This window comes from Rhinolophus sinicus, chromosome 3 (genome assembly GCF_057876585.1).
Source record: "Rhinolophus sinicus isolate RSI-liver-muscle chromosome 3, RSI-T2T, whole genome shotgun sequence".
In the NCBI taxonomy this organism is placed as follows: domain Eukaryota; kingdom Metazoa; phylum Chordata; class Mammalia; order Chiroptera; family Rhinolophidae; genus Rhinolophus; species Rhinolophus sinicus.
In genome coordinates, this window is record NC_142503.1 from 84,276,978 (window position 1) to 84,290,061 (window position 13,084).

Below are 13,084 nucleotides of genomic sequence, written 5' to 3' on the forward strand. Positions count from 1 at the left end.
TCATAAACGTTAGAGTTTGCCAAATAGGCATGCTCCCTGGCCTCAAGTGTACCCTGAATTAGGTGCAGCAGCGCGCTGGCTGAGGTCACTTCTCAGTGCCCCAAAAGTCACCTCCAAGTTTCAATTCTGCTCTGTGCTCTAACCTAAGGAAGAAACTCCGAGTTTACAAAGGTAACCTGGTAATCCAGTTTTCTCCAGTGGAACACTTCATCCTTTAGATATTTTCAGGTTATTACGTCCTGGCCCTAGGGACAGGTTCGGCCCTCATTTTTTTTTTTCTTTTTTTTTTCCGTCTTCTATTTTCTCTTAAAGAGCCCTATACAGCATTTTAGAATTGGAGCAAATAGCCAGAGCGTTTGTCTCTGTGACCAGTTGACTTTCGGGTTCTGAATTATACCATCCCCAAGTTCGATGGCTAACTCAGAACGAGACACTGACCCTGGAATCGAAGGGAAACAGGAAAGTTTTGGTAAAAGTTGGAGGGTTCACTGCTAATGCCAGCCAAGAGATAAAAAGAAAATTCAACCAACCAAAACAAAATCAAGATGCTCCATGCTTTTCTATTCCTCGCAGTCTTGCAATCTGTTAAGGGTGATGTGCACATCGCAAGCCCAGCACACGCCCGAGCCCGACGGGCAGCGAGCGCCCGGTGAGGCCCAGTCCCCGGCGCCCGGGGCAGAGGCGCACACCCCTTTTCTGCAGACTCACAGGTTTCAGGCCCCGCCTCCTCCAGGACCAGCTGATCACCGCCCTTTAGGCCTGGAACCCAAGCGCCCACAGCCCTGCGCCCTTCGCTCCGGGCCTCGCGGTCCGGCCCCGGCCCCCCAGAGCGCCGCGGGCAGCGCGGTCAACCGCAGATCCAGCTCGGGGCCGCGCTTCCTCTGGGTCCCGTGGGCGCCGGGAAAGAAGGCGGGGCGGCCTGGCCCGGGGCGGAGCGGCGAGCGCGGCTGGGAGCCCGCCCCCTACTCGCCCTCCGCGGGCCGGCTGGCGCAGCCATGGAGGTCTACATCCCGTCCTTTCGCTACGAGGAGAGTGACCTGGAAAGGGGATACACGGTAGGCGCGGTCCGCGGCCGGACAGGGCCCGGGAAGCCGGGCCGCGGTGGCTGAGCCCGGGAGGTGCCCCCGGCCGCCGCCGCCCCCGCGCTGGGGGTCCCTCCGCTCCCTCCCTTCCCCCGTCCCATAGGAAGGGCTGTGTCCCCGCGCGGTTGTCTAGGAAACGGGCACCCCCACCTCCGTGCGGCGGCCGCAGGCGCCGGGGGTCCCCGGTTCAGTCCCTTCCCCCTCCCTTTCCCACCCCCGATCTGGGGAGCAGGGGCGCCAGGAGTCGAGTCCTAGACGCTGCGCTCGCCATTCTCCCGCCGCCCGCCCTCTGGAGCCCGGGCTGGGCTGCGTTCTTTTCTGGCACAGCTGCTCCCTCTGCTCGTGGCGGGCTGATGTTGGCTTCCAAGTTCTGTAGGATTCATTCAGATGGATAATATGCTAATTTTAAAAAATCATCATTTGTAGCTGTTTATTAGCCACAGTGAACACGTGTACTGCTTTTAGATGGTTTCCAAAGTTTTTTTTTTTTTTTCCTTTCGAATTCTGCGGTGCCATGAAATAGTGAAATCAGGTATTTAATGAGCACCTGTTCCATACCTACGTAGGACTGGAATCACTGAGAAATAAGAAACTGGGCCCCTGCTCTCTGTAGGGGAGGAGTGGGCGGGGAGGGCGGAGACACAACCTGGGACCTTTGGGTAACAAGTTTAGAAAGTAAACAGTAGGTGCTTGATTTCCCAACGAATTTAGACAACTTTCTCTAAGCAGTAGCCATTGCTAGAGGGAGAAATGCCTCCCGCTGGGTAGACCTTGGAAGAATTTGCTTCCAGGTGGGCTTTGGAGAAGATTTAAGAGGGTAGTCTCCAAGGATTATTTTATTCACTTCTAATTCACTGACTTGCTAAACACCAGTTACATTAATTTGGCAGAGAAATATTTTAACCTCTCTCTCTCTTCTAAATGTTACTGGGTTTCGGTGACAGCCTATTCAGAACCTTGTTTTTTCATAGGATTAAATCACCCTCTCAAAGGAATTTTTAGAATTAAGAGTACTATAGTGGTTGGGAAAAAAAATGCAGGGAGTATGTGGGTTTTTCGAATTTAAGTAGGCTGCTGGGTCCACGTGTCCCAAAACAAGTACTCAAAGTTCCTTCCCTTGGGGGAAACCTGCAACCAATGGGAGCTGAGCTCTTCAGTGGCCATTATTTGTATAGATAACACTTTCCAATGAATTAACATTTGGTTAAATACTCTGTATCTTCCTTTTAAAAACAGGGAGCAGGGTATTGAAGTTAAATGTGAACTTATTCAAGGCTTTCTCCTTTGAGGCCTAAAACCTTGGCTGTCTTGCCCTCTTCCAAGTATTACACCTTCCATCAGCATCAACAGCCACGGAGGGCCTGCCTTCTCTGGGGCATTCTTTTAGGATCTGAAAATAAAAAGGCTGCTTTACTGGGGGGGCTTGATCTTTAGATGAAGGTGGTCTCAGTGGTCTAAGCTAAGAGTTAATTACCGCCCCCAAATAAGCACTTTTAAATAGATCAAAATTAAGGCTTATTAGCCATTTTTGATTTTCTTCTATTAGAGGCCCTGTATTGTCCTCCCAAGTTTTCATATGTCTTTTTATTGCTCATATTATTACCAGGAATGTGCCAGACTCCACGTTGTAAATTAAACTGATTTGGAAGGAACCCTTTGCCTGGTAAACTTGGTAGTTTATATGATGAGAGTCTGTGTGCTTTTTAAAAGTTTACTTTTTAAAAATATCGTAACTCACTTGGTAACTAGGTTGTTAAGACACATTCTGCAAGTGATATTTTTCCTTTTTGAGGTTGTGAAGTGGCTATTAGATACTTTGTTCCCTCTGAGCAACTATTTTATAAATGTATAGCAGATTATCCATTCAGCAGATACTGAGTGTCTGCTCTATGTCTCTTCTAGGCCCCAGGAATTTAGCAGTGAAAAATATTTCACCTTAAAAAAACAAAATGTCAAAACAATTAATCTTAGTTTCCTAAACAAGAAACTGGTAAAATAATGTCTACTTAGTGTAAAAATACCTTTTACTTTAATGATTATGTTGTGTGTTAAATTTAAGAAATATATTGCATTCTAACAAATTCAATGTTGGGAAGTTCAAAGTAGAAAAGGGTGGTTCTTCCTCCCTGCTTCTAGTCTTATGCCCTCAGAAATAATACATACGTGTACTTTCTTAGAGACTCCCCCCACGCCCATGCTATGAAAACATGTTTCTTCTTTTATAGAATAAATGACAAGACTGTACCATCACTGTCATCCTCCAATTTATGGGTATCTTTCTGTGTCAATATGGATAGATCTGTCTCCTTCTAACTAGTATAGCAAAGGGATCTTCCAAAGAAGAAATGTACCCAGATTTGTTTACCCAGATCTCTGTGGGTGGCCATTGACATTGACTTCTAATTTTTAGTAACTATGTCAAATGTTGAAATAAGACATCCCTGTACATGCTTTTTTATGCCTTCTAGGATTTCTGGAGAACTTTTAACTAGGTGTGGTGCTTCTCGCCCTTCTAAAGTTTTTACAGATATTGCTCAATTGTTATTCAGAAAGTTTATACGAAGTTATGCTCGATGTACAAAGTAATTTTTGCCCTTTTAACATTTAAACATTTACTGTGAGTCTGCACTGTGTTGGGTGGGGAATTGAAAGATGAAAGAATGCTGTTTTTGTCCTTAAGCCTTTGTCCATCAGGAAGGGCACGGTAGGGGAGGGTTAGGTAAGGGAGGGTTAGGGTGACTGATGTCAGCTGAATCTTGAGGAAGGACTCAGTTCTGTTCTGCCTTAGGGTGGTGTGCTGGGGGTGGGGTTGGAGGGTGCTTAGGAATGCTGACTTTTGAAATCTGGTTAGGTTTTTGCAGGATTGTGAATTCTGCAAAGAGGAAGTGCAAGGCAAATATCTCAGGGGAAAGGCGTTTTAAACTCCTAGATTCACCGAAAAGCAAAAATGGGGGAGCTACTTCTAAATCATTTTAGTTTACAAAGAAGCAGGAAAGGATATTGTAACAACATGCCAATGAACTTAAATATTACTTCTTGGGGAGGTTATTCTCTACCCGCCAGGCTCCCCCCACTCTCTCCCTCTCCCCCATAGCTTTTTTCTTTAGAGTCTGTTTTTCCCTGCTAGACTATAAGCTCCTTGAGGCTAGGACAGTGTCAGTCTCCACTGCTGTGCCCTGGTACAGTGTCTATCACATAAAGAATTCAGCACCTGTCTGCTGAACAGCTAATGAATGATTGAGGCTTCTAATAGGAGAAACGTATAAGAACAGTGACCCTGAGCAGGAAGCAACTCAGTGGGTTGAACTGGCATCAGAGTGCAGACTGGAGTTTCGAGTAAGGAGCAGGGATTATACAGAGTAATTCCTGACAGGTTGGGGGGAGACCTCACTAGCCTCTGGAGCAGGGGTGTCCAAACTTTTTTCAACGGTTTTCACCAAGGGCCACATGCGGTAAAATACACAAACAGCTGGGCCACTCACTCGAGGTGAAGTACGTATTGCCTCACCTGTTTTATTTAAGTAAACTAAATATATTTTTGGAATTTGCTGCAGGCCAATTAACAATGGATTGCAGGCCGCAGTTGGCCTGTGGACTGCAGTTTGGACACTCCTGCTTTAGACCTACAGAGCAGGATGGTTTTCGAACCTCAGACAGTTGGAGTCACTGGGGAGTTTTAAGGAAGGAAGTAACATGATTAGCTTTGCATTGAGAAAGATGGCCCTAAAGCATGAATCATTTAAGAGAAGTTTGCAAAATGACCAGAAAGAGAAAGATGAGGGACGGGTGAAAGGCAACTTGGGAAGCAAGGGACTGACTACAAAGAATCCCCAGGGCCTGGTGACCAGATGTGACGCAGGGTGACTCTTGGGTGTGGGTGCCAGTAACGATGTAAGAAGTGGAGCGGAGAGAGAGATAGTTCATCTGGGGACCTGTTGAGTCATTTTGTGGGGTGAGACTATTTGCTTTTGGAGTTCAGGAGATAGAGAGGTCTGGGCCAGAAAGAAACATGGCTCTAGGAGGGCAGTCATCATAAAAGATGAAAAAGCATGAAAGTTGATGCTTATCTCAGGAGGAACATGGAAAGTGAGGAAGGAGGGAGAACTGAAGGTAAACACCCTAGAATGTGCATGAGCAAAGAATCATTAGTAAGCATCGGGAGGGAGGGAGAAAGAAACCCAGCGGTGTGAGGTGGGAAGAGAAAGAATGATAGACGCTTTACAAGAAGGAAAATGCTCCATATGGCTGAGCAGTCTTGTTAGGTGAGAATGGACCACTGTCCATTGGGCATGAGGGTAAGTAGGTCCTAGGTGCCAATATAAGCGGGTGTTTCCAGTTTTCAGGTACATTGTTGGTAAAACAACCAAACTAGAATTACTTAGGTAACAACCCAAAAGTTTCAATGTATTAGATTTCATTTTTCATAGCAGTGAAAATTAAGGCATTCAGTTAGATGGTTTTTCAAGTCCATTGTAAATTGATGTCTTGAGTGTGTTGTGCTTATGTTTGTTGTGCAAATGTATGTCTTTCTTAAGATCTGGACTCTTTCACTGATTTCTTAGTGTATCATGCTTTTCAGTACAGAGGCAGCTCTGTATATATACAGGCATCATTATTGTTTGTATGTTTCATAGATTAAAACACAAAAAACAATATAATGAACCACCATTTATCCACTACTCACCTTCAGTATTTCACAATTTTTATGTCGTTCAGCACCCCTCATTCTTCCATTTTTTAAAATTCTGGAATATTTTAAATCAAATCCAAGATACAATTTCACCTGTAAATATTTTACTGACTATCTGACAGGTAAAGTCTTTTTAAATAACATAACCAAAATGTAAATATTACCACAAAATCGGCAATACCTTTATATCATCTCAATTCTTGGTTGTTTTTCTTTTTTTTTTTTTTTAAGTTATTCGCAGTGCAGACACTGCCTTGGAGTTAACAGTGATCTGCAGGAAGTATTAATTGCCATTTTATGTTTGTGAGATTGAGATTGGGAGGCTGTTAGAGGGCCTGGCTGACTGAGTAGCCCTCCTCTCTCTGTTTGCTTTCATCCTCAGAGTAGCTTCCACCTGGTGAAAACATGGTTAACAAGTTGCAGATTTAAGAACTTTTTTTTGTATACTACAACACCTGGGGGGCGGGGGAGATGTGGACATTTTTTTCCCAGAAGCTCTGAACACATACATCTCCCTTCATATTTCATTATCCCCCATTGGTTTCTGAACCAATCCTGTTGCCAGGAGAATCCGATGTGCCCAATGACTGAGGCCAGGGCTACAGGACCCAATCACCGTGGCCAGGATAAGTTAACCAGATAGAGTTAGAATAGTTCGAGGGGCATCCCTGGAGCTGGGAATGAGGTCAGTCCCTTTCTGCCGTGTAACTCTGGACACCACAGTGGGAGAAGGTCAGAAGGACAGTGAGAGCACAATGCCCACAACAGTAGCTTTCTGTCACTCATTGTAAGCATCTGTGATGAAGGAGGGCTTTGTGTAGCAAGGACAAAGCTGGCACCGTGACTCACAGTAAGTGAACAGCATAAGCGAGCATGAACTGTAGTGAGTGATTCAGTCCACCTGGTGTTAAGTGTTAAGACATGATCCTTACGGTACTTAAGGACAAGAAATACAGTTTGACAATATTCTTGAACATTAACACACAGAATGCTACATTTATTTAAAAATCAAAATACGTCCAAGAGGATTGAATTTTGTAAATATGATGCTTAGAAATTTGGGGACAGAAATAAGTTTGTTTTCATTGAGCTAGAAATACATTTCAAGCTTTTTTTTTTTTTAAGTAGTTTTTACTTTGTAATTTATTCTTTTAATAGAAACTGTTAATTTTGAAATAAGTTTAGATTTACAGAAAAGTTGCAAGGTTGGGACTCAGAGTTCCTATATCCCCTCACCCAGTTTCCCCATTGTTAACACCACGCCTTACTGCTATAACGTCCTAAGGAGGAAACTAACATGGGTACTTACTATTAACTAAGCTCCAGGCTTTATGTAGATTTCAGCAACTTTTCCACTGTCCTTTTTCTGCTCCAGGATCCAATCCAGGATATCACCACATTGCATTGTTTTGTCTGTTTTGGTGTGATACTGAGTAGTCCAAATTGCAGCACCCTGTTGCCTCAAAAATGAGGAAGGGATGTTATTATAAATAGCCTGTATAGATCAAATCAAATATTATTCCAGAGGCTTCCTAGGTAATCATTGCCACTTGGGAAAAGCCTGTTTATAATATTCTAGCCAAAGCTGCTGGTTACAGTCTAAAGGTGAAACACACAGACTGTGAACTCATGGTGTCTGCATTAAATCTTGCCTCCAGCCTTTAGCCCGAAGTGTGACTCTGGGCAAGTTACCTAATGGCCCTGTCATTTTCCTCACCTGTAAGAGGGGACAGAATACTATTCCTTACAGGGATGTTGGAGGATTAAATGAGATAATCCTTGCAAAGTGCAAGGAATGGTGTCTCTAGCTATGTTTGTGATTGATTCTTATTATTTCAAGTAGGGACTGCCTTGAAGTTTACTTTTTCTAAAGCTCTTTTAATAGCATCAATAATGTTAAAAGGAGTCCAGGAAAAATATTTATGCTATGTAAAATAAACTCTTCACAAATACTTTGAAGTACTTTAGAAGCAGCAATCACATATAACTAACTTTCAAACTGTGTATGTCAATTCTGGTTTAGTTTTTTCAGCCTGTTTTTACTACATGATTTTTTTTCCTTCAAGATCATAAATGCTAATATACTTACATAAATGATTCGGAAATAGTATTATGGAGGGCATAGAGATACATATTCCCACCATCTCCATTCTCGTCCATCTCCCACTGCATCCCTCCAAAATGAAGGAGCCTCATGGCTCATACCTTGCATTCTTATGCCGGTTTTCTGCATACTCATTCAGATTTTTAATGGAATTTCCTGTTGTTTGGCTTTGTAAATGTCTTTTCTGTTTTAATTTTTCAATTGTTGTCTCCTCCCTTCTAAAAGTAATTTTGTTATGGAAAATTTCAACATAGATCGCAGTGGAGAAGATACCTCTTTACTCAGCTTTAAAAATGATAAACTCCTGGCCAGTTTTGTTTCCTACTCTTTCCCTCTACTCCCTGCACATCCGCCCCCATTTCATTTTGAAGCAAATCTCAGACCAGCCTAAGAGTATTTTCAGAGTCCAGAGTGCTCATCATTACACTATGGATGATATTTTCAGTTTGTGTGGTTAGAAAACAAACGCTTCCCCTTTAAAATATAATTACAGTATCATTACCAGTCACTTAAAAATAAGCAGTAATTCATAAATTTCAATCCGTTTTTATATTTTGTTAGTTTTCCTATGCATTTTTTAATGCAATTTGAATTGGGATTGAAACTAGATCCATATATTGTGATTGTTTAATCCGTTTCCTCAGTCTCTTTTAACCTGTAGGGTCTTTGTCCACCCTACCCAACCCTTTCTTTTATAATTATTTTGTTGTATAAACTGTGACATTTGGCCTCATAGAGTTTCCCTCACTGGGTTTTGCTGATTACTTTCTTGTGTCATTATTGATACATCCTTCTGTTCCTTATGTTGTGAAAAGGTAGAACTTTATCATTTTCAGGTTTGATTTGTGATGCTGGCAGGCAGACATTGGCGGGCATTGCTTAGATCTACTAACTCATTAGTGGTTGCTAAGTACTGACATTCTAGTTTTATCATTCTCTGTCCATTTATGGGCTTGAATACATGTATAAAGAGAAACTTTGCCTCTTAAATTAGTTGCTCTGAGGTGTCCATTTTACAAAGAGTTCGGATAAATGCTTGATTCTTTTATTATTTATTTTTCAAAATAATGAGTGGGTTGCCTCCAAAGACCACAAACTAAAGGTGATCACAGAGGCTTTCTTTAAAAAAATTAGTATTGTTATGAATGTGTGGCTATTAACATATTTGATGTAGTTCAATCCATTGCATTTATCTTTCTTGTATACATTTTGTCCCATCTTTGGCCACTTTCAAACTTGAGTTGGTCAAGTTGGCTACTGTGTCCTGGACACAACCTTAGAGGTCTTTGATAACTTCCTTGCTTTCTAGTATAACAAGATGTTCCTCATACGTCTTTTACCTTTCCCACCCCAGATCCAGAATTGGAATTTTCTCTAAAGTTCCTTGGTTGCTTTTAGTGGGAAATGGTATTTAGAGACCACGCTCTGGGCACGAGGTACATACAGTATCACTGTGTGTGTGGAGGATTCTAGAACTTTTCAGTGGCCAAAGCTAGGAATTTTTTTTTTTTCTAAAGATGAAATACGTGGTAAATTCAAGACAAGTTTTTCTTCTTAGTCTCTTTTATCCTTAACTATGTGTTCTTTCTCCCACACTGAAAATCTCCGTATTTTAGATGCTGAGATGAATAGAATTAGAATATCACATGGTTACCAATTTACTTTATTTCACAATATACACATCAGTACGTCATAAGACCAGTCTTACCAGCGACAACATAATCACTGAATGTAGCTTCAAACATTTTTTTTCAAGTTCTTTTGTTCTTTGATCTATCCCACTAGAAGTGTGCAAATGACTGTGTTTTAAAATCACTGCGATAGGCTCTTCTCTGCTTATAATACCAATTAGTTACCCAGCCTCATTTTATTTTGTATTCATATAGATTCTTTGAAAAATTAATTTTGTTTTATACTTGTGTAAAGCATATGCTTCACCAGACTCATCTGCAGAAATCTATCTTCTGTTATGTCCTTTTCACAATATTTTCTTCCTCTCCCATGGGTGACCATTAAAAAAAAAGTTATGGTTTATCCTTCCATTTAAAAAATATATAGAAACAAATTCAAATACAGAGGGTGCCAAAAAAATGTATACACATGTTAAGAAAGGAAAAAAAACTGTATTAAAATTGTAATAATATATACCGATAACAAAAGATGAATACAAGTCATATGTATACATATTTTTGACACCGCCTATGTATTTGTGCCTCCACTTTTTTCTTAAGCAGTAGTATATTAAAATACTTTCTTCCACCTGCTTTTTTTTTTTTTAACAGTGTGCCCTGGTGACCACTACACAGGGGCCTACACAGCGATGCTCCTGTAACTGTTTTTCTCCATTGTTTCCGGCAGTCACAAGCCTTGTTCATATGTGCTTTTGTATTTTTGTCAGTGTGTCTTTAGAATGGGTTCCTAGCAGTGGGTTACTGGATCAATAGGTAAATGCATATTTACTTTTGCCAGATATTGTCAAGTTCCCTTCTTTAGCGATTGTGCTATTTTGCATTCTCAGGGCAGTTTATGAGAATGTGTGTTTCCTCACAAGTTTGCCAACTGCGCATGTTGTTAGGCTTTTGGTTTTTTGCCCATCTGATAGGTGAGAAGTGCTTTCTCAGTGTAGATCATATGTGGTTTGCTGGTAAATTCTGATTAATAGATTGGCATACTTGTAACATGCCAGTGTCTCCTAGGTGGTTTTTTTTTTTTTCTCTCTTTTTTTCCCTTAAAGAGGGAGGCTGGCTATTTGAAATATGCTATCGTCCTCTTCCTGTTGATTTTAATTAAAAAAGTAGATTATTCAGTTCTTATAACTCTTATTCTAAGGAAGAACCAATAGGTGAATTGAGTCTTGCCAGCTGCCTTTCCTAGTTCTTTGAATGGAGATGAATTTAGGAATTTAGAAGTTGTTTTAGATGCTGTAAACTTCTTCCTCTTCCGCACCCTCACTCTTCTCTCCAACTTATTATTGGCAGTTCATCTTGTTGTCAGGATTACAGAATGCAGGTAGAGCAAAAATTCATTCTTACGATTATATTTGTTATGTGCTTACGCTCTCCCTGGTATTTTGGGTGCAGAGGTAGCTGACATGAAAGCTTGTTCCGGAAGGACAAGTGGAAGTTTGTTGTTTGCGAAAGGGAAGATCATTTCAGATTTAAGGAAGGGCAGGGAAAAAGGGTAGAAGTGTGGATAGTTGGTAAAGAGAGGTAGGTGGGGGTTGGGACTGGAGTTTGAAGGTTAGGTTGAGTGGTTTAGGGGGACTGTAAATGTCCAGGTAAAATTTTGTTCTGGTAGCAGCTACAAAGTGATGAGATTGGTTGTTTGTTATTAAGAGGAAAGAGACATCAGAGGTACAAATGACCACAAATATATGAAAAGATAAGGCAAAGTTGAAAAAAGGGTTGTTGCTGTTTTTTAAGTTCATAGGCAAAATGAAAAAGATTGATAAAAACCCGCATGATGAGAATGGGGTGAGAAGGAACAGGTTCGCTAACACACTGTGGGTGAAACTCTAACTTGGAAGATCTACTTTGGAGGTCAATTTGGCAGTGTTTATTAAATAAAATATTTATATACCTTTTGACCCAACCTCCCCATTTTTTGGTCTGTATCCACAAATGGACAAGGGTATACACATAAAGTTATTCATTGTAGCATTGTTTAGAATATCAAGAGAAAATGGAAACACATCATTCACTTATTTACCAAGTGTTTATTGAGCACATACTAAGAGGTAGTCGCTAACTAGCCTTCTTGTTGGGATGCAGCAGTGAACCAAACAGGCAAAAGTCTCTACCCTCAAAGACTCATAAGTCTCCTCTAGGCTCTTCCATTCTAGTTGGATGGGTGGGAAGAGGCAGAAATAAACATGATAATTAAATTATCTATAGTCTCTCAGAGAGTGATAAGTGCAACTGAGTAAAATAAATAGGGAAGGGGGATAAAGAGTGCTGGGGGGTCCTCAGAGAAGCCCTCCCTGGGAAAGTGATACTAGAACAGAGACCTGAGGGAGGTGAGGTGGTAACTTAGGAGGTTATATAGGGGAAGAGTGTTGTAGGCAGAAGGAACAAAGCGGGTGAGATGGGAATGTGCCCAGTGTGTTTTAGATGTAGAAAGGAGTCCAGTGGAGTTGGACTGGAGTCAGAGAATAGAGGGTAATAGGAGATGACGTTATAGGTAGTGTCAGATGAACTCAAAAAGAGTCAAGAGGCTTCCCTAGAAAAGAAATGTCAGTGATTTAGTCAAGATTCTTAGGGTTTGCAAAACCGGAAACACTATGAGGAAATACCCAGAGAGCTCCGAAGGAGAAAGAAAAGTCTGAGAGTTTTGTAGTAAAAAGTACCTGCTTGAAAAGAATCAGTTCAGCATTCTGAGCTCCTGGATTGGTCCAGGGTGGTATTCATCATATGCCCAGTGGTCTAGACAATGGAACCTTTTCTTCATGAGGTCATTCAGATGGTTAACTGAGGTTTGCTGTGTGCCCAGGCGTGAACACACACCACACTGATGTGTGTCCAGGTATTGATGTAGGACTGGAAAGTTCAAAAGTTTAAGTTCCCAGAGCTAGTTAAAACAAGGATCATAGTTTCCTTATGCCTCAGCCCACTTGAATTTAATAATTTGGCAGCTTGTCTACAGTGACTCCATTTTATTTCTTGACTCTATTCCTTAGTAGTTCGGTGGGGTAGATAATGTGAGGTGGAGTGGTGAGTGGGGACGGCTTAGCCAGTAGGCCTGTGAGGGAATAGTAAGGCTTTTACTCGAAGAGATGGGAAGCAGAGGAGTGACGTGATTCAATCATTTTTTACAGATGGAAATTCCTGCCCTTACATGTTGTTTGTAGGAGTTATGTTTTAAAAGGATCAGACTTGTTTTGATGTGGAGAGTAGACTCTTAGGAGGGTTGGGTGTAGGCAGGGAGCTCAATTAGGAACTATTGTGGTTTCCCAGGTAAAAGGTGATGATGCCTTAGAGCAGTCCTGTAGTTGGAAGTGGTGGAAGATGGTTGGGTTGTGGATGGATTTCGATGATGAAACCAATAGAATTCATTGATGGATGGGATTTGGAGTGCAAAAAAGAAAGAGAGAAAAAAAAAATGAGGTGCAGGATGACTCCAAGGTTCTTAATGTGCAATGAGAAGAACGGTGGTGTTGTTTGCAGAAATGTGTAAGAATTTAGGTAGAGCAGATTTTGGCGGAAAGACCAG

General features: G+C 41.5%; 1 protein-coding gene across 2 annotated transcripts in view; it reads left to right on the plus strand.

The window, feature by feature from the left end:
• Positions 1-746: 746 nt before the first annotated feature.
• SNX24 (sorting nexin 24) overlaps positions 747-13,084 on the plus strand; it is a 139,661-nt gene continuing 127,323 nt past the window's right edge. The window contains exon 1 of one of the 2 annotated variants that reach the window (XM_019728010.3): positions 747-1,055. In XM_019728010.3, coding sequence (XP_019583569.1) covers positions 996-1,055 — 60 coding nt within the window. In that variant the 5' untranslated portion in view covers positions 747-995. The remainder of the gene's footprint in view (positions 1,056-13,084) is intronic. The other variant, XM_019728011.3, reaches the window with a different exon arrangement.